This window comes from Peromyscus californicus, unplaced genomic scaffold (genome assembly GCF_007827085.1).
Source record: "Peromyscus californicus insignis strain IS unplaced genomic scaffold, ASM782708v3 Scaffold_6__1_contigs__length_162567912, whole genome shotgun sequence".
Classification (NCBI taxonomy): Eukaryota; Metazoa; Chordata; class Mammalia; order Rodentia; family Cricetidae; genus Peromyscus; species Peromyscus californicus.
Window position 1 is genome coordinate 159,443,595 of NW_026294584.1, and position 20,859 is coordinate 159,464,453.

General features: G+C 43.0%; 3 protein-coding genes and 1 pseudogene across 13 annotated transcripts in view; 3 read left to right on the top strand and 1 right to left on the bottom strand.

Moving 5' to 3' along the window:
* The window catches only part of Ppfibp1 (PPFIA binding protein 1), a 152,909-nt gene extending 150,650 nt beyond the window's left edge, over window positions 1-2,259 (top strand). For all 9 annotated transcript variants that reach the window (XM_052719318.1, XM_052719320.1, XM_052719317.1 and 6 more), the window contains 2 exons: window positions 260-325; window positions 421-2,259. In XM_052719318.1, coding sequence (XP_052575278.1) covers window positions 260-325; window positions 421-507 — 153 coding nt within the window. In that variant the 3' untranslated portion in view covers window positions 508-2,259. The remainder of the gene's footprint in view (window positions 1-259; window positions 326-420) is intronic.
* Window positions 2,260-2,374: 115 nt separating this feature from the next.
* Window positions 2,375-4,612, top strand: Rep15 (RAB15 effector protein). The gene has a single exon (XM_052719328.1). It carries the CDS (start codon window positions 2,917-2,919, stop codon window positions 3,610-3,612), a length of 696 nt encoding a protein of 231 aa, XP_052575288.1. The 5' UTR covers window positions 2,375-2,916; the 3' UTR covers window positions 3,613-4,612.
* A 4,115-nt stretch (window positions 4,613-8,727) lies between these two features.
* Window positions 8,728-20,859, top strand: part of Mrps35 (mitochondrial ribosomal protein S35) — a 34,873-nt gene continuing 22,741 nt past the window's right edge. The window contains exons 1-4 of one of the 3 annotated variants that reach the window (XR_008214585.1): window positions 8,728-8,891; window positions 14,016-14,053; window positions 16,443-16,610; window positions 20,372-20,533. Coding sequence is in view for 2 of the 3 variants with exons in the window: in XM_052721776.1 (XP_052577736.1) it covers window positions 8,786-8,891; window positions 14,016-14,053; window positions 16,443-16,610; window positions 20,372-20,533 (474 nt within the window). In the remaining variant the exon portion in view is untranslated. The remainder of the gene's footprint in view (window positions 8,892-14,015; window positions 14,054-16,442; window positions 16,611-20,371; window positions 20,534-20,859) is intronic. The other 2 variants (XM_052721776.1, XM_052721777.1) reach the window with 2 other exon arrangements.
* On the bottom strand, window positions 10,851-10,951 carry LOC128100196 (uncharacterized; annotated as a pseudogene).

The window sequence follows — 20,859 nt, forward strand, 5'->3', positions numbered from 1 at the left end:
TGAGTACCTACAGCTTGCTGCTACTTCCTGGTACTGTCCTGAGCACTTGGCGTGCTTCCTTGTTGGCACTGACTTAAGACTTTGAAAGTGTTTCCAGGGGAAGCTGAGGCACAGAAGCCCTGCTGCCCCTGCTGCCCCTGCTGCCCCTGCTGCCCCTGCTGCATTCGGTGCCACTTACGTTCTTTGTACTTTCATTCATTCGTCTGCAATTTTGGAATTGTACAAATGACTTTGTCACATTATGGCTTGTTCTTGACAGATGGAAGATTCAGAAGGGACAGTGAGACAGATAGGTGCATTTTCCGAAGGCATCAACAATCTCACGGTAAGTTGAAAATGTTAGTCTAAAAGTATCCTGTTGGCAGGTGTGTGGTGCCGAGCTCAGGACTCAGTGTATAACTTGCTGTCCTTGTTTTCTAGCACATGTTAAAGGAAGACGACATGTTTAAAGATTTTGCTGCCCGCTCCCCCAGTGCCAGCATCACAGATGAAGACTCCAACGTTTGACAGAGCACCTGGGCGAGTACCAGGAGCACGGGTGTCATTTTCCAGTTGTTTTTCAAATAGCATGTACAACAGGTGACAGGTTGTGCATTGTTTATTGTTCCGACTTCTGCTCACTCAGAAGTGGAACTGTAGTGCAGGGGAACGGTGCCAATTCTGAAGATGCTGAGAAAAATGAGACACTGGTGAACGGAAGTATGCTTGCTCTGCCTCTATTTAATGTAAAGTCTGTGATATATTCTATTTAAAGTGTCGTATTCAAGGTTGGGTATTTTACCAGAGTGCTACATTCACAACCAGGATGGAGGGTTTGGCCACATCAGTGTTCACGGCAGCCGTCTAAACTGAACATGCTGCTCTCCAGATCCAAGTGCTCACCACATTTGGTGCCGCTAAATGCCAGCTGCACCTCCACTTGCCTCTGACTGTCTTATTTTTATATATTTTTCTAAATATGTGTATATATACAGTATATAGAAAACAGAACTTTTATTTTGTGACACAAGAATCAAAAGGTCATATTAAAAACAAAGAAACCCAGTGTTCTCAATTTTTATATACCAGCTGATTCCTGAAGATATCAGAGTCCTCTTTTTCCCTCCATTGATAAATTTTAACAGTCATTCAGACTTTTACTTCTTTGATTCCCACAAAATTGCAGAGCAGCTTAGAAGCTTCAGCTTGAATTTTGACTCCATTGGCTTTATAATGGATCCTTTGGATGCACTCATATTCCCCTCAGAAAAGTTTTTGTTAGAATGACTTTGGAAAAAACCAAAACAGAACCCTTACATGTTAAGTTTCTTATTTTCTTCTTTGCTAAATGTACCATTACATTGAACTAAGGAGTCTGCCTAGCCATGTCGAGTGTCAACTGATGGGGCTTCATGTTATTTCAATCAGGATCCAAATACTCTGAAGCTGCAGAATACTTTCTAATGGTTTTTCTGTCCAATAGCATATTGCTCATGTTTTCTGTAATACAAGGCCCAAAAGCCCTTTGTAAAGAACATAGAAAGCTGAAAGCAGCTGTTCCTGTGGCATGTGTATATGTGTGTTTTTAGCAGTGTTGGAGACAATCTGTTTTTCATTCAGGGCTACACACACTGTCTACAGACAGAAGCTCACACACTGGGGTACAGGTGGGCAGTTCAGTCTATGGTAATAGACTTGGTGATAACCATTTCTAAATGTCAGCTGTATTCCTTTTATATGCTCAGCAGGTTATGAAGCTGTTCATTGTGAAGCTTGTAACACTGCTCTTTCTTTCTTTCTTTGGTTTTTTGAGACAGGATTTCTCTGTGTAGCTTTGGAGCCTGTCCTGGAACTCCTCTATAGACCAGGCTGGCCTTGAACTCAGAGAGATCCACCTGCCTCTGCCTCCCGAGTGCTGGGATTAAAGGTATGCGTCACCACCACCTGTTCATTATTTCTAACTAAAATTATCTGATGCTAACAGTGAGTTCCTTTGAATGCTCCCATTCATGATTTGATGACTATATTGGCTTCTTCCTGTATTCGGGTTTTAGTTAAATATGAATAAATATCACCATTTGGAAAGCTCAATTTGATATTAGAATCTGGTTGAAAATATCAGCAGACTGTTAACAGATGCCAAATATTCTTTATTAAGGACAATGTAACAACTGATGATATGTGATAAAGTTAAAAACTTTTGATTATATATTTTATTTACAAAAGTATTATGCACTGTTGGCATTACCTTATGAAAGGAAATAAAGTCAATTGATAATTGCCTTGTGTTTTAAATTGTCATTATTTAATATTACTTTGTTCAGAATAGCAAAGCCTTGGCTTCTGGTAGAAAAACGGGCTCTTGTATGTAGACTTGCATATGTTTGTTTGAGTTGAGTTCACAGCATGAATCACAAACAAATTGAGATCTCTCCTTAAGTATCTATAAAAGGAAACATGAGAAACATACTTGGAATGAAGGGTCAGGCAGAAGTGGCGTGCAAACTTGGAGATACTGTGTGGAGTAAAAGGCTGTACGACTCTAACCTGTACACTCACCTACTGGTTTTCATTTGACTATTTTTTGGACAAAGGAACCACATCTAGGAAGAGTTTATCAAAGATCAGAAGTAGCTTGTCCATAACGTGGAGAGGAACAGGTGTTCTGTGTGAAATTGTCATCTGTCATTTGACAGGCAGCAGGAATCTGTTTGAGCACCACACACCCAGTTAACAAACAGGAAGCCCTCCCTCACATGTTTGTCCAGCCAGGTCTGTATGGCTAGCCACACCAAAGAAGCTGTGACATTAGGAAGCTGGTGACAGTCTTAACAGACTTGGCTTCGATGAAGGAGATCTCCTCTGAAAAAGAAGCAATTCCCGGTGACAGTCACATGTCTGGTAGCTAAGAGGAGCATCTACTGGTGCGGGGGGACCATGGGGCAAAAGGTCTCACAGCAGGTGGCTCCAAAGGCCAGCCAGGAGGTTCTGGCCATGTGTGAGGTGGTCAGTGCAGCTGTTGCCCACGCAGCACAGAAGGTGAAGGAGTACCTGGGGTTTGAGTACCCTCTGAGCAGACTCGGCCTTGCAGCAAGTACACTGAGTGAGATCTTCCTCGTCCACTTCATCGCTTTCTGCCAGGAAAGGGGGGCCGATGAGTGGCTCACCACCACCAAGATGACCAAGCACCAGGCCTTGCTGTTTGGTGCAGACTGGATTTGGACCTTCTGGGGACCTGAGAAGCAAATACGGCTTCAGGTGGCTGTGCAGACCTTGAGGATGGCTTCTCCTCTTCCTCTGAGGGACCCAAAGTCCTGTGAGTCAAGGGGAGAGGAGTCTTGGAAAAAAGGCAGATTTGATAAGCTGGCAGAGTTCTGTAACTTGGTGGGAGAGGACTGTTTGGGCCTGTTTATCGTCTTCAGTGTGCCTGGAAAGACTAAAGCCATCAGAGGTGTTGTTCTGGAGAGTGTCACAAATGGGATGGTGGAGAGCCATCTGTCAGGACGGAAGGCTGTGGAACAGTTTGTGCTGGAGACGGAAGATTGTGTCTCCATCAAGGAGCTGCTGGGAAACTGTCTGAGTAAAAGAGATGGGCTGAGTGACATGGGCAAGGTTTATATTAGCATTCTCTAAACTGGACATATTGCTGTGACTGGTATGTAAGATAAAACAGAAAAACAAAATCCGCAGGATGGGGTTAGCCCCCCACCTTGACTGAAAGTGATTACTTGGGTCAAAACTTGTTAGTGTCACAATTATGGAAAGGAAAAAACCCTCTAGCTGTGTTTGGGGAAACTTAGTCTTTGTTTATTCAAAAATAAAAAAGTGGGGGAGAAAATGATAAAGTTATACATAAAATTTGATTTGCAAAACAGAAGTTGTCTTTGAACTAGTCTTATAGTCACAAGCATAAAATGTTATTGCTATTGTTGGGAGAGCAACTACTGAGCAGGTGTAAGGACATTTGGGATGCCCCAGTCTTCCCACGGCTGGTCCTCTGAGCCTCACCTCCACTCACGCTCCTTCCCAGCAACTCTGCACATAAAGGACTTTCAAAGGATTTAACTTAGGATCCGATTGAGTGTTAGCTTCACCCATGATCTACTATGTCATCTGTGAAAGAATTCCTTGTTACAATATCTGTAATTACAATAAGGAATGTGTTTTCAAACAGAACAGTCATTTTTGCTTAAAAGTCTATCTAGGCTTAACATTACAAGGAATAATGGCCACTATTTATTGAACCTCATGTTGGGCCCACTGATTTGAATATATTTTCATAATTTGTGCATCAGGCTCTAATAAGAAGTAGATATTTGTTTCTATTTGTCAAATCAAAGATGTATGTAATTCCCAAGGCATGAGCTGTTACTCAATCTGTGAGCTGGATTTTCTCAAGTTGCATGTTTCTCCCTCATTGACTTCAGCCCTTTCCACCCTATTCTGGGACTCGGGCGTCCAGTTATAAATATCCAGTGGGTTGCCAACAGTGCCTATCTAATCGGCCTTCCTCTGACTCCATCCTTCTCAACAGGCCATTGTCACTTCCCAGGGTACTTTGGTGATCCTTTTTGCTTTGTCCCATTCCTGCCTCCACCCCACTGTATAAATGTCTTTTTTTCTGTTAAACTTCTGAGATGTGCCATTTGATTTCTTCTAGAATCTTAATGCCTTCTGGTTTTTCCATTCAAAGGTTAAGGATGAAGGGAGTGGGAAGGATGTGACCCATACCTGTACTTGGGAGGCTGAGGTGGGAAAATTCCCACAAATTCATAGCAAAACAAAGATGGGGCTGGGTGGTGGTGGTACATACCTTTAATCCCAGCACTCAGGAGGCAGAGGCTGGCGGATCTCTGTGAGTTCGAGGCCAGCCTGGTCTACAAAGCGAGTTCCAGGACAGGCTCCAAAGCTACACTGAGAAACCCTTTGTCGAAAAAACCAAACCAAACCAAACAAAAAACCCAAAGATGACAACTCCTTATTTTGTAATGCTGCTATTGATGATCTGAAATCCAGAGTCTTTGGTGTTTAGCACTAATCTAGCCCCACTGAGTCTCTCTCCTGCCTAGCACACAGGATGTGCAGAGAACACAGACAGATGTTACTTCAGTATGGGCAAAGCCTACAGAGCCCGCTCTTGTGTTCTAGCCACTGAGCCTTGTGTTCAAATGTGAATGCACCTTGCAAGTTTAAGAAACAGTGGCCCCTAAGCCCTTCCTGTTAGGAGTGGTCACTCAGGCAAGTCCTGGGGAAAGCCAGGGAAAAGTTTTGTAATCCCTGTGGCACCTTTTTGCTTCAGGGAAGAAATGAGCACACAGCCTTTTCACCTTTCTTTTCCATCCTTGAAACATGTATTCAGCTGAAGCCCTCTCCTTAAGGAAGTTAGAGTGAGGAAGAACTAGAAGCCAGTCGTATTCTGGAAATTGGAATGAGATGCAGTGTTTAATATTGCAGTAAACGAGTGGCAATACACACGATTACTTATCAATTTAACTTTAAACAAAGTAAGATAGGGCTGAGGATAAAGCTCAGTGGTAGATTGCTTGCCTAATGTACAAAAGGCCTTCATCTCCCAGCACTGCAAAAAATGAACATTAAGGAATAGGGAATGCTGATAGCTTCACTTCTCCCTCCGGTGGCATGGTATTTGTGATGGTTAACCACAAATAGTTAACTTAGCTGGATTTAGAATTTTTAAGGGAATACACTTCTGGATGTGGCTGGGAGTTTGGAAGAACTATGGTGAACGTGGGCAGCACCATCCCATGGCCTGGGGGCCTTAGATTGAATAAAAAGGAGAAAGAGAGCTGAGCACCAGCATTCATGACTGCTTTCTGACTGGGGAGGCTGCTCATCAATAGCCTCAGATTCCTGTTGCCATGACGCACTCAGACGGTGAGCTAAAATACCCCCTTCTTCCTTAAGTCAAGCATTTTGTCACAGCATTGAGAAGAGAAGGTACTACCATTACCGTACCATACTCAACACCATAGAATATACAACTGCTTTTGCCTTGTATCCAATGAGCATGTTCCTTTAAAAAAAAAATGGGGGGTAGTATAAATGGATAGGTTTATTCACAGATGTAGCCTAGTCTGGCTTTGAACTTGGAATCCTTCTGCCTCAAACTCTGAAATTCTGGGTCCCCTCCAAAAAAAAAAGAACCACCAGAAATAGGGCTGGCAAGATGAATCAGTGGTAAGGGGCCTTACTTCCAAGTCTGACCACCTGAGTTCAATACCTGGGACTCAAAAGGTGGAAGGAGAGAACTAATTCTGACCACATGAATGATGTGCACATGTGTGCACACAAGCTTTTTAAATTAAAAAACATACAAACACAAATAACGCTAAAAAGTAATGCTCAAAAGACACCTAGACTAATAGACAAACACAGAGTGAGGAGGCTAAGACATATATTTTAAATCTCTTAAGGTAGTTTTAATGTTCAACCAAGATTGAGACCCATGTTTTCTTTTTTTCCCTTTTGAGACATGGTCTCACTGTGCATCACTGGCTGACTTGGAATTCACTCTGTAGACCAGGCTGGCCTTCAATATACAGAGATCCACCTGCCTCTGCCTTCTGAGTGCTGGGGTTAAAGGTGTGTGCCACGATGCCCAGTTGAGACCCACTTTTTCTTTTTAAGTTTATTTATTTGCTTATTTATTTGTTTTATATGCATGGGTGTTTTGCCTGCATGTGTGCATATGCACACCATGCATGCCTGGTGCCTATGGAAACCAGTAAAGGGTGTTGTAATGAATTACAGATGGCTGTGCACCACTATATGGATGCTGGGAATCAAAAGTGTCCTCTGGAAGTGCAGTCACTGTTCTGAATTGCTAAGCCATCTCCCCAGTCCCCCATCACCATCCATGTTTTCTTTAGTAGCTCCCTCTATCACATGAAGTAACCAATGCTGTCCTGGTGGCTGAACAGGCTGCGTGGATATTTGCACTATACTTGGAAATGGATGTACTTTGTTCACATACTTTTTATAAAGAACTTAGTTTTTATTAAAAGTTATCTCTCATATCAACCTAGGCTTTAAAAGAAGTAAAAGACCATTTGAAAAGAAGGCCTGAGCCGGGCGGTGGTGGCTCACGCCTTTAATCCCAGCACTTGGGAGGCAGAGGCAGGTGGATCTCTGAGTTCGAGGCCAGCCTGGTCTACAGAGTGAGTTCCAGGACAGCCAGGACTGTTCATAGAGAAACCCTGTCTCGAAAAACCAAAAAAAAAAAAAAAAAAAAAGAAAAGAAGGCCTGGTCTCCAAAGCAAGTTCCAGGAAAGGCACAAAGCTACACAGAGAAACCCTGTCTTGAAAAACAAACAAACAAACAAACAAAGAAGCCTTAGTAGTTCAAGTTGTTCTACTCAGAATTACCTATGTAATCTGTAGGGATCAATGAAAACTGAAAATGTGTAGCCCCCTTTCAGAACTTGATATGAACTTTAAGTCAGCAGGAGAGGGGAATTAAACTAAGCACAGGACCCTCTAAATGCAAATCATATGTCCCAAAGGCCTTTTCCTGGCCTTTGTAACATTTTAAATTATTTAGTTTAAAAGGTTGAGAAGGTATTTTTTTATTGTGGATGAGGTATTGTACCTCCAAAATCCTTTCCAAGTAAAAAAATTACATAGAGTTTAGAAACTTCTACTGGCAAACTAATACATGCTTTACACTATAAAATATCTTTGCCTACTGATGTTATAAAGGGGTTACTTCTTGTAAAGATTATTTTTGATTGTGGTGTGTGTGTGTGTGAATGTGTGTGTGTGTCCATGGAAGCCAGATCCCCTGAAGCTGGAGTTACCAGAGGTTGTGAGCCTTTCCACATCGGTGCTAGGAATCCAGCTCTGCAGGAATAATACATGAAAAGACAGGTCAAAAATCTAAATTCAAACAATCTAGTTCAGAAGGCCATTCCTTTAAACTGCTGGGGGATGCAGCCATGCCCTTGCCCCTCCCGGCCAGCTGCTTGTTACTTACTATGCTTGAAAACTTGCTGTCATTTAAGAAGTGTAAGGGCTGGTCAAATAATAAAGCGGTAAGCCTTACCACTAGAGTTGGGATCCCAGAACCTGGGTGGTGAAGGGAGAGAACCAAAGAACCAATTCCCTTAAACTGTTCTCTTACTAGTGTGGGTCTACACACACACACACACACACACACACACACACACACACACACGTAATTAAAAAATATATAAAATGTAAAGCTAGATGTTATGCCCCATACCTATAATCCCAGCACTTGGAAGACTGGGGCAGGATGATTGAAAAGAAAAAGGAAAAAGGAACGAACGAACGAAAGAATCAAAGAACGAAAGGAAGGAAGAAAGGAAGGAAATGGAAGAAAAAAATGGGGCTGAAGAGGAAGCCCATCGGTTAAGCAGAGGCTGCTCTTCCAGGTGACCAGGTTCAATTTCCAGCAACCACAAAAAAAGCTCACAACTGCTCTAATTCCATGCCCTCTGCTGGCCGCTGTGGGCAAGGCAGGCACATGATGCTGAGCTATGCAGGCAATGCAGGCAACACCAATATACATAAGATGCATAAATAAAAAGGAAAGGAGGAAAATGTCTTAGAGCAGCCATTGTTTAAAAAAGTCAAACAAACAGAACAGTACACGGAGACTGCGAGACTTGTGGGTCAGAGACGCCACCCACTCCACACCAGCCCTCCGGGAGCCATAGCTCCGCCAGCCCTTTGCCTAGCGCACTTCCGTTCCCACGTCTACGCACTTCCGGTCCCCGCCCCATCCCGGCGGCGTGTTTCCCCTCCGGCCCGCCGGTCTTCAGCCATGGCGGTCGCGGCGCTGCAGCTGAGGCAGATCCTGTGCCCGGGGGCGCGCGCCCTGCGCACCTTCGCCTCAGCGGCCAGGCCCGCGGACTCGGGAGCCGGCCCGCGTGAGTGTGGGTGCGCCGCCGCGGGCTGGGGAGAGGGGAGGGCGCGCGCCCCGTGACCTTCCTCCTGTCGTTCCTCAGCCCCGTGTGCACGGCGCGACCCACGGGCGAGCGTTCTCTGAGGCCGGCCGCTGTGCCCGGACGGGGTGACCCGCCAGGGCCCGGGGGGCGGGGAGCACCGCAGTGTGAGAGGCCATGCAGACGTGGGGCTAGAGTGAGTGCAGCGACGGGAGCTGCGTGCACGAGTGGGTCACCGGAGAGGCTCACCCGGGAGCGGACACCTGCAGCCCCCGGACCCCTTCCCCAGCTCCCTCTCCTGCAGGGCCTGCCCACGCCTTCATCCTTCCGCTCTTGCTCTCCTGAAGGCCCTTTCACAGCAAACCTTGTTGAAAATCTACCCACAGATGGTTTTTGGATAAGTTACAGATTCCTTAATACTTAAGATGTGTCCATCTCCAGATTTTCATTCTTTTATTCTCATAAATGGAAATGTGCTAGGCAGAGTTGCAGAGTCTGGCATACTAGTGAAGTTCACACTCAGCGTGTACACAAGTAAACAGTTACCATAAAATTTATTGTTATGAAGAATAAGAAAGCAGAATATTGAGACTGATGTGCTGTTGAAGAAGCGGCTCACCAGGTAGGATAAGGTGGTGAGGAGAGACCTCAGAGGAAAAGACATTTGAACAGTCATGTGAAGGAAGAGGAGGAGGGCCCACCTGACCTGCCGTGTGAGCAACGGGGCAAGTGGTAGCCCAAGAATTAGAGTGATGGTCTGAATTTTAAGGGTCCGGAGGCATTTGGTTTTGATTTGGGCTTGGATTTTGTTAGAAGTGGAGGGGTCACACTAGAGCAGACATAAAACGTCTACTTGTAAAAGGTCACTGGCAGCTGTGTGGTGAACTCACTTCATTGGGGTAGACTGCAAGACCAGTGTGGAGGCTGCTGGTGTTCTAAATGAGAGGACGGTAATAATGCAGGTGGTTTGGTTTGTAGGATGTATTTTGAAGGGAAAGCCAGTAGGATTTATTGATGGATTTGATGTGAGCCTTGAGGGGTGTATCTCAAGGAAGCCGGGTCGATCTTTGCCTGAGCCATTGGATGAGTGTCAGTACCACCTACAGGGATTGAAAAGAAGAAGGAAGTCAAGGCCAAGCCTGCCTTGTCATTGCAGCACATTAGATAGCTTGGCTCTTCTTTTCAGTTGTCTGTTCCTTTTTCAGTGTCAGCCACACTGAGTTTGAGTTTACTTGTTTCCACATTCTGTGCTCTCTCTTTCTAACAGGGAAGCTATTCTACAGCACCAGGTCAGATAAAAAGGGGCATTTGGTGCTGTGGACTAAATGCAGACGTGGCCAGGTGCTTAGCATTATTCCTGCTTCTCAGTAGTAAGTGTCTTGGGGTGTGAAGGACTCAGTGTGATGCTCCAGGTATTCCTAACCTGCATCAATGAAGAAGGAATGATGCTCATTGCTTTGTGGATTCAGTCTAAATATGAGTAGTATCATAAAAGGGCCATACAGTGTCTCCTCATAGCAGTGACTAAGCGTTACCACTATGAAGTTCGTGCTTTCTTAAATGTTTGTCCACAGCTCTTTACCTTCTGACCAAGGGGTATCTCTTCAGGATGTAGGAGTACTCCTAGTTCCATCATAGGAAGAGGAGTTCTCTGAGAAATTCAATGCCCCCAGTCCACTGTAGGACCATGGGCTGTGCCTAGTGAGAGCTCAGGTACCGAGCATCTGGGGTTCCTAGAACTCTTCTCACATCATCCACTAGCTCGGAGTGGAATTCCTACCTTGACCTGATTTGGAGTTTTTCTGGATGAAAACATCCAAGCTATAGATTCTCAGCAAGGAGAATAAAATGTATAATCAGTGTTATATAGTCTAGTTGAGAGGCAAGTACTGTCTTAAAAGTTTATTTTTCTAAAACCCAAAGAATGAAATGTTACAAAGTTATAAAAATATGGACTCCTTCCTGAATCTGCCTGTCATTCTTATGCAGGGCAATGCTAACCTCTGCATTGATCCAGTTTTGCTGTATGGGTTGCTGAAGCATTCTCTGCTGTCTTCAGACATTTTCTCACCAGCCTGTTTTCATGGCTGCTTCCCACTAGCCCTCAAGCTTTAGCTTAAAGTGTGTGTCCTCTGGAGATATTGCCCACCTTATCATTGGTGTTCTCCAGAAAGAACGAACCTGTGGAGTGGATGGATGGGCATAGGGTATTGCGGTGACAGATTTGACCATGTTTTAGGGAGGATTGTGGAAGGACTTTGGAACGTTGGGTTAGAAGAGCCATTGAGTGTTGAGAGCTCAGTGGGCTGTTCTGTCAGAGCTTTGAAGATAAGAATGGTGAGAGCAGTGTAGAAGGTGGAGCCCTGGCTTGTGAATTTTCAGAGGGAAGCAATGACTCTACTGGGCCATTTGTGTCAAGAATCTGTGGTATCCGGTCTGCTGGAGCTGACCAGAACGAGGGGCAGTGGTGGCCCACGCCTTTAATCCCAGGACTTGGGAGGCAGAGGCAGGTGGATCTCTGTGAGTGGGAGAGCCTGGTCTACAAAGCAGATGCCAGGACTGTTACACAGAGAAACCCTATCTCGAGAAACCACAAAAACAAACAAAAAATCAAACCAAAACAAAAAACAACCACCAAGAGACCAGAACAACTGAAGTAAAGCCTTTGTTTTACTGAAACAATTGATGCTAATTAGCTGGCCCTGAGAAATTAGCAGTCATTCAGAAGAGACTGGCATCATTGAGGTGAAATCTTCTGGGAGGTGTTTCCCAAGAGTCAACACACAAAAGCTGTGCTCCAGAGGCGGCCAAGGTGTACCTCCCTTGGCAGCTGAACTTGTAATGTAAGAGTCCCTCAGGTGCTACTGGTTTTGAAGGCATGGAGAGGTCATGAAAAGCAGCAGAGGGCTGGCACCGTGACAGGCCAAGAGAGGCCATTGAAGGTACAGCTGGAGTAGCAATGGAAGCCCAAGATTGGAGGGGTCTTTGCTCCATGAAGAGAGCCCAGGAGAGGCTATGGGTAAAAGTGCAGCCTAACACTTCGAGATGCTGGTACCATGGGATGGCCACCAGAAGCAGCAGCCGGTGTGGGGTGGGGCCGGCCTGAGCCTAGAAGACAGTCTGTCTGTGCTGCAGAGGGCGGAGCCAGAGAAGTGACCCCATCCACTGGAGGAGTCCAGAAGATCATGAGTGAATCACATATAACTGAACATTGAGTTGTTTATAATTTTGGAGTTTGGTTTTGCTTTGTTTAGGTTGTAACTGTGCCCTGGTTCTTCCCTCTTCAAGTAAGAAAGTACTTGCTTTTGATTTTACAGGAGCCCACAGCTGAGAGACTGAGATTTTAGGTTTTAAAAGAGACTTTGGATTTTCAAAGAGACTGAATTTTAAAGTGTTTTTTAATTTGTAAAGGCTGTGGAACTTGGAAAGTTTGTATATTGTTTTGTATTGTGATTTTGATGTTAATATGTGGTTTGGGGAATGAACTAGAAAGGAAAAGTTATGACTTAACAGTGATATGTTTGTGTGTCAAGTTCACAAGGAGTGAATTTTCCTGGCTAGTTTTATATCGGCTTGATACAAGATAGAGTCATCTGAAAGGGAAGAATCTCAATTGGGAAAATGTCTCCATAAGATCCAGCTGTAGGGCATTTTCTTAATTAGTGATTAATGGGGGAGGGCCCAGCCCATTGTAGGTGATGCCACCCCTGGACTGATGGTCCTGGGTTCTATAAGAAAGCAGGCTGAGCAAGTCATGAGGAGCAAGCCAGTAAGCAGCACTCCTCTATGGCCTCTGCATCAGCTCCTGCCTCCAGGTACCTGCCTTGTTTGAGTTCCTGTCCTGGTTTCTTTCAATGATGAACTATGATGTGGAAGTGTAAGCCAAATAAACTTTCTCCCCAAGTTGCTTTTTGGTGTTTGATTTCCTGGTGTTTGATTGCAGCAATAGAAACCCTAATTAGAATAAATGTATAAACTGAAAAGGGATTCCATAGAAGACTTAACATCTTGTGACAGAGATGGAGACATCCCATGACAGACCGTTTGCAGGCCAGCAACACAGGTGTCGGCAGTGGGGCCCAGACCGTCCGCAGGCTAGCAACAATATTGAGAGCAGAAGCTGTATTGTATGCATTACTGTGTTCCTAGTTTGTGATAAATAGTAGCAATTAATTTTTGAAAGAATGAGCATTGTGGGATGAATAGAAATATGTCTGATGAAGAAAAGAGGGAAAGGGAAGAGCCAGGATCATGGGAGGGAGGCGTGGTCCAAGCAGAGAACCGAGTTGAGAGATCGACTGAAAGGCCTGGGAAGCACATTGCAGCTGTGGAGCTCTCATAGGTGAGACCAGAGACAGTGGACCAGACCATGAGGAATCTTATATGCTGTGCTGCAGTGACCTTCATTTCTTGTTTTTGGTTTTCTTGAATATAAGTGGCCTTTAAAAGGACAATAATGATATTTGTATTTGAAATAATAAGAAAGACTAAATGAAGTGATAATGAGTAGTCTAGCGTAGACTGTACATGTAAAAGTACTTAGTAATGTAGCTATTTCTACAGCAAAGCATTCATTACGGCATGCATAAAATAAGCTGTGTTAAAAGTACTTTTGGTATGTGAGGAATCATCTTCTACAGTCCTGTGACTTAAGTGTTCTGTTCATGAGTTTGTTATTAGTAATTTTTGTCATTGGACATTTCAAATCAGTTACCTTTAAAGATTCAAATACTAAGTATTTTAATTTGAGAACATGAACCTACTGTGCTACAAACTTTAAAATTAGTGCAAGTATTTTGTTAGCTGAGTGTGGATGTTGTACTCTTATAATCTCAGCTCTTGGGAGACTGAAGCAGAAGGATTGCAACAAGTTAAGGACTAGCCTGGACTGCAGTGTAAGACCCTCTCACGTAAAGGGAAGGCGGTATTTCTCTAGATGATGAGTTCTCTGTATCATTGCCATGGAATTTTTTTGTTCCCACTTTCTGTTTTAAACTTGAAGAAAATAGGTTATCGTTCCGTTTTCATGTTGGTAAATGCCTTAAGTTGTGTTAGAACTGCAGGCCAGTGATTTTGAACAATGCTACATTATATATTTTTGTCTTTTAGGTCCAGCATCCAGAGGTGAAAGGCCAATGAGAAGAAAGGTACACATGTATTTACTTTACTTGTCTCTATCTTAATGATTTATGAAGTCCTAAATTGAGGCTGAGGGTACTGCCAGAGGAGGCTTCTCAAGTTCTCTGGGCAACTGTCATAGCCCTGTTAGTAGTTAGTCTAAGAACGCATCAGCTTTAGGAGGTAGACTCACTCATACATGCCCAGAAAGCAGATGCAAAGCCTGAGTACAGACTGTCTGATGGTGCCTTCTGCAGTTAGCATTATTCTCACCAGTTATTCTCCTCTGAGCATCTTTGAGACTTAAGACCAGTTGTTGTTGGTTGTTTTTTTCTCTTTTGGGGGACCCGCTACCCATCTCCCAAATAAATTCACACACAGAGGCTTATTATTACTTATGAACAGCCAGCCTTAGCTTGGCTGGTTACTAGCCAGCTTTTCTTAACTTTAAATTATCCCATCTACCTTTTGCCTCTGGGCTTTCTCCATTCTCTTAATCTGTAAATCTTACTCTTACTCTGTGGCTTGCTGTGTACCTGGGTGGCTGACCCCTGATGTCCTCCCCTTCTCTGGCTCTGTTTTGATCCCCCATCTCTCTTTTTCTTCTATTTATTCTCTCTGCCTGCCAGCCCCTCCTGTCCTTTCTCCTGCCTTGCTATTGGCCATTCAGTTCTTTATTAGACCATCAGATGTTTTACACAGGCACAGTATCACAGCCTCACAGAGTTAAACAAATGCAACATAAACAAAAGTAACACACCTTAAAATAATATTTTACAAGAGCTAGTTGATAAGCATTGGTCATGTAGAGCAGGAATTTTCAGAGGAGCATTACTCACTCTGTACATGTACCACCCTGATGCTGATATTTTAATGGACATTACTAAATTTTGCTGGCCTAAACCCCACTTTAGAAAAGTACTTATTTTTTATTTATGCGTGTGTATTTGTGTGTGTGTGTATGTGTGAGTTTATGTGCACCACATGCATGTCTGGTGCTTGTGCAGGCCAGAAGAGGACATCAGCTCCCTGGAACTGGAGTTTTGGGTCGTTGTGAGCCACCTGATGTTGGTGCTGGGGACAGAACTTGGATCCTTTGCATGAACAGCAAGTGCTCTCAGCCACTGAGCCATGCCTTTAACCCCAAACCCTACTTTTTGTATGGAGGCCATCCCCTTCTATGTAACACTTAAATATACACACGTGTGTTAATGTGATTTACTAAGCTTTCAAGTCATTTACCTCGGGCTTGGAGACATTTATATTTTTAAATCTGTTTAACTTTGATTAGTTTATCACAGAGTGCCTCTTCTATGTTATTAAATTTTGAAATTGTGAATGTGTATGTATGTGTGAGTTGTGGTACCTGTATGAAGGTCAGAGGACTACTGGAGGCAGTTCTTTACTATGTGGGCCCCAGGGGTTGAACTCCAAGTAGTCAGGTTTGCGGCCAGCACCTTACTTGCTGAGCGGTCTCACCGGCCACTAAATATTTATACTCTCTTACCTCCCTCATTCCCAAGTCCCTTCCCACTGCCCCACCCCACTATTTCTTCCTACTTTTGAGGCAGGCTCTCCTGTAGCCCGGGATGGCCTTAAACTCGCTGTGTAAGAAGTATGACCTAAAAGTTTAAGTATTTATTTACTTTATTTTATGTGTATGAGCGTTTAGCGCGTATGTATGTATGTATGTGTACCGTGTGTGCCTGGTATCCAAGGAGGCCTTAGAGGCTGTATGTGCTCGTAGTTGCTGAACCATCTCTCTAGTCCCTGGCCTTGAACTTCTGATCATCTCCTAGGTGCTGGTGTTACAGGTGTGTACCATCATACCTAGTGGCTGGGGTCCAATCCAGGGCTTTGTGCATGCTAAGCAACACTCTGCCAACTGAGCCACATCCCCAGCTCTGTCTCCAAGTTCTTACATTTCCTCATGTGTTGACTTACATCATTGAGGTTTTAAAAACTATTTTAAAATACTTTTTATAAACTTCATAAACGTATTTCATAAGCTTTATATATTGTTTAATTCTTGTGAAGGAAATGTGATATTAATGGAGAGCTTGTCATAGTTTGAAGCATCTATGCAGAGATATTTATGCTGAGTTAGTGTTTTTTTACTTAAGCAACAAATTTGTTGGAAATGAGTCTTTTACTTGTCATATGTGTATGTAGTGTACGGGCGTATGCGCCACAGATGGAGTGTGGAAGTCAGGACAACCCTGTTAACTTGGTTCTTTCCTTGTAGATTCTCAGGGTCAAATTTAGGTTGCCAGGTGTGCACAGTAAGCACCTTTTCCCATTTCTCACAGGCCTGGAAGTCAGTGTTTTACAGTTTTTGTGTATCTTAGTTACAGCTTTTGTCTTAAAATTAAAGAATATGTTTATATTTAAAAATTTTAAGTATTTCATGTTTCTTAGGCACTACCTCCTAGGACAGAGAAGATGGATGTTGACCAGGACTGGCCCAGTGTTTACCCTGTTGCGATGCCATTTAAACCCTCTGCTGTTCCTCTGCCTGTTCGAATGGGGTATCCAGTAAAGAAGGGTGTGCCCATGGCAAAGGAGGGGAATCTAGAGCTTTTAAAGGTAAGTGGCTGGTTCAGGGCTCAGAAAGCTCCTTGGTAGGTGTAGGTGGACTTTTCTGTGCCACCAGCCCACTCCCAAATAACCACACAGAGACTTAATATTAATTATAAAGCTTCAGCCAATAGCTTAGGCTTGTTACTAACTAGCTCTTTCAACTTAAATTAACCCATATTTCTTATCTACGCTCTACCACATGGTAGTACCTTTTTTCTGCATGGGCATGTTCATCTTCCTCTGCATCTGGCTGGTGATTCCGCCCTCCTTCTTCCCAGTATTCTTTCAGTCTGGCGCTCCTGCCTAACCTCTTTCTGCCTAGTTATTGGACAGTTGGCTCTTTATTAAACCAATGAGAATAAAACATCTTCACAGTGTATAGAAGGATTATTTCACAGCATTTTCCCCTTTTTGTCTAATTAAGAATGAAGGTCTTAACTTTAACATAATAAAACTATATATAAAGAAAACAGTTATCAAGTAAGAATTAGTTACAATATTCAGTTCATTTGTATTTGGCAAATTTAGAGAAAATATTATCTTTGTAAGTCTAAAGTTTGTACTTTACCTTTTATCATAACTAAAGAAAACTATTAAGTCTGACTCTTTAGTCTTTAACTCTATCAAAGACCCCAGAAGGAAGTAATATAACCTAAGGACTAGGACATCTGGCTGCCTGGACAGTAACCCAAGGTTCCTCTGCAACATTGGGATACTCATCTTTCTTTCTTTGGCTTATAGGCCTAGAATATCTGACAGACTTTCCTGTGAAGCAGGGAATTCTGAAGAACTGTCTTGGCAAAGTTCAGCAGTTGCTTTTCTTTGTGTCCTGCTGGTCCAGTTTGGACAGTATACTGTCAGCATTTGAGGCAAGAGCAGTGTCGTCCCCCCCCCCCCCCCCCCCCCCCCCAAATGGCTAGCTTTTGCTACAAAGAAAGTAAACTCCATGTGGAGTTTCTTTGATGCCCATAATCTTCTCTAAAGTAGATTGGTGCTGCCAAGAGCAGACATGTCTCACTGTCATGAAAAGCCTTAGGTTATTAGAACATTTTAAATGCCACATTCTGTAGGTCTTTGAAGTGTTTGAAGACCATCTCTTTATGTAGATAAATCTTTTTAACCTTGAAAATATACCTAACATGACTATAAGTTTGATTATTATAGATGACTAACTACTAACATCATTTCTTAATTATACATTACATTTTAAAATGACTTGCATAAGCACAATACCCTAAGCAAGAGTATAAACATACATACAGTATAACAAAAATACCTTCAAATTTGTATCAATAAACTAAAAACAATACCATGTAAAATATTTTGAGATTAATAGTTGTTTTAGTTTGGATTAAAGTAGATTCAATAATCTACCCTTTTTTTTTTCAATCATTCCTATATCTCCTCCCCCACCTTTTCCTTCAGAAAGAGATCCTTGAATCTAACTCATTTGTTTAGTGTTGTTTTTTTTTTTTTTTTTTTTTTCCTTTTTGGTCCATGATCAGTAACAACTTATAACCAATCTCCCCTAAATGATGACAAACATCCATAATCCATCTTTTGAGAGTGTGGGCATAGTTTTCTCTAGACTGCTTCCTACTGTTTGGGGGCACTGGCATCTTTGGGGGAACCTTGAGAAAATAAAGACAATGGTTAGTCTTGGCTGGATTAGTCTATGAGGCCACATCATCTCAGCCAGCAGCCTTGAAGCTGTTCTGGATGTGGAATTCTGAGGAAACTGCAGCAGAGGTGCTCTGAGATGTTGGATCACCTGGGCCACCCGTTGTTATTGCTGTCTGGTCCCCTTGCTCTGAAAATACATAAACTTTTAAAGGTAACATACACATCTGCATTAATATAAGTGTGGACTGTGTGTTGTTCACAAGTTAGCCAAAGATATTATTTTTGTTTTATGTTTGAGTAGGTGAAATACATGTTACGTGTCTTCTAGTTTTTCTAGGTTTATTTCTTTATGTCTGTAGCCAGAATTTTCAGGGGGTCTTCCTCAGTCAAACCTGATCATCTTTAACCTGAACAAATCACAGCCTTTCATTTTCTGGGGGAACAAAAACACCACCTCTTCCCCAGAGCAACACGTCTTTTGACTTCCATTTTGAAGTCAAGACACTTTTAAAATACATAGGCCGGTTTAATCCAGCAGCCTTCACAATCAATGTCTCTCAGCAGCTGTAGTTTGTTCATCAGCAATTGAAGAATTCAAAGGCAACATAATAACATACAGGATCCAGACTCCTGTGTATTTTCCATCTTTATGTGTTTTTTTTTCTTTTGTATTACTTTATTCCTTTTTTAAGGATTTTATTATTTTTAACCATTCTTTTTTCTCTGTCTATATCCTTTCTCCTTTCCTTCTCAAGCCTGTGTACATTTTTAAATGCACTGTAACCTGTTTAGAGGTTTCTTTTGCCTGGATCTGTCTTTTGAGCATCTGTTGTGTTCTCTGATCACATGAGACGAATCTTAAGCTACAATGTCAGCTGCTGGCGCAGCCCAGCTTAGTGTATGGTGCTAGCATCTGGCTCCATCCCGCAGGCAGCTGCTGGGAGACTTGTTTCTGTACTGGGGCTGGCATAAGACTGTGAGACTAGGAAGCAATGTTTGGCCTCATTTTGTGTGTTTGGAACCTTTTCTTAAGCTTTCTCAGATTTTATGTGGATCTATGTTGCCAGACTTTAAGCACCATTTGTAGGTGGACTTCTCTGTCCCACCAGCCAGCTCCCAAATAACCACACAGAGACTTATTATTAGTTATAAATTCTCAACTGATAGCTTAGGCTTGTTACTAACTAGCTCTTTCAACTTAAATTAACCCATATTTCTTATCTACGCTCTACCACATGGTGGTACCTTTTTCAGCACAGCATGTTCATCTCCTGCTTCCTCTGCATCTGGCTGGTGATTCCGCCTTCCTTCTTAGTATTTTTTCAGTCTGGCTCTCCCCCCAACTTCTTTCTGACTTACTATTGGCCAGTTAGCTCTTTATTAAACCAATGAGAGTAAAACATCTTCACAGTATGCAAAAGGATTATTTCACAGCAGGTGAGTGCTCGTCCCCCAACCCCACCCTTCCTTAATGTTAAGGGTCCAGTAGAGAGCAGCTTATTATGTTTTAGATCTTTTTTCAGGTAATAATGGATGCTGTTTGTGGTAAAGAAGACTCAGAGTCTTAGGCATTTAATAAAGATTGATCAATCCTGTGGCTTCTCTGTGGCCTTTTCTTTTGTATCCTTCAAGTAGAACTAAGGAGGGCAAAATAAACTGCTACTGAGAATCAGAAAGTACAGATTCCACACTGATTATTTGATTTTCGTTTTTGAGGCAAGTCATAGCCCAGAGTGGCCTCAACTTCACTGTGTATCTTCTGTTCCTATTTACATGTGCCATGTGCTAGAGTTCTAAAAGTTTGTTGTGAGGAGGAGGGACAGAACTGGACAAGGAGCTGCTATACCCAGCAGTTCAGTGAGACTTGCCTAGGAGAGCATTCCAGGCAGACATGGATAGAGACAGGTGTAGACGTAACGGTCTTATTAAATAAGAAACACAGAGCCAAATGCAGAGTTAAAAGCCCAAGAGGTCAGAGCAGTAGCTAAGAGCTGACACTAAAACTGCCTTCTTACCACAAGCTGCTGTCCTTCCCCTGAGAAAGAGACCTACTTCCTGTGTATCTGTCTTTATTGACTTTCTGTTCTGCCTTCTCATTGGTTGTAAACCCGACCACGTGACCTCGTCACTGCCTGTCTATACAGACCTCCAGGTCTTCTATGGTTGTAATGAGATTAAAGGCGTATGTCTCCGTGCTGGTGGTATCCTTGAACACACAGAGATCTGCCTGTCATGTGATTGGATTAAGGATATGTGCTACCACTGCCAGACTTCTGCTGTGGCTTGCTATTAGCTCTGACCCCCAGGTAACTTTATTTATTAACATACAAATAAAATCCCATTTCAGCACAAATAAAATATCACCATAGACAGGTCTTCAGATGAAGGAAGTTAGTGCAGACAGAGGAGTGTCGCATCACTGTAGGGGCTGGTGTCACTGAGCATGCTCACTGCCTGATCTGCATCAGCTATTCTTGTTTTCCTTTTGTGATCCTGAGAGTTACATTTTTATGTTTCAAAAACAAGAGAACAGCAACAAAATGCCACCCATCCTATAATCCTAGTGTATAGTTTTTTTTTTGCCCCCCTGGATTTTAAGTAAATATTTTCTTACGAACACTCAAGATCCTTG

Coding starts and splice junctions, on each gene's coding strand:
- Rep15 (XM_052719328.1), top strand. CDS start 2,917: ATGGGGCAAAAGGTCTCACAGCAGGTGGCTCCAAAGGCCAGCCAGGAG.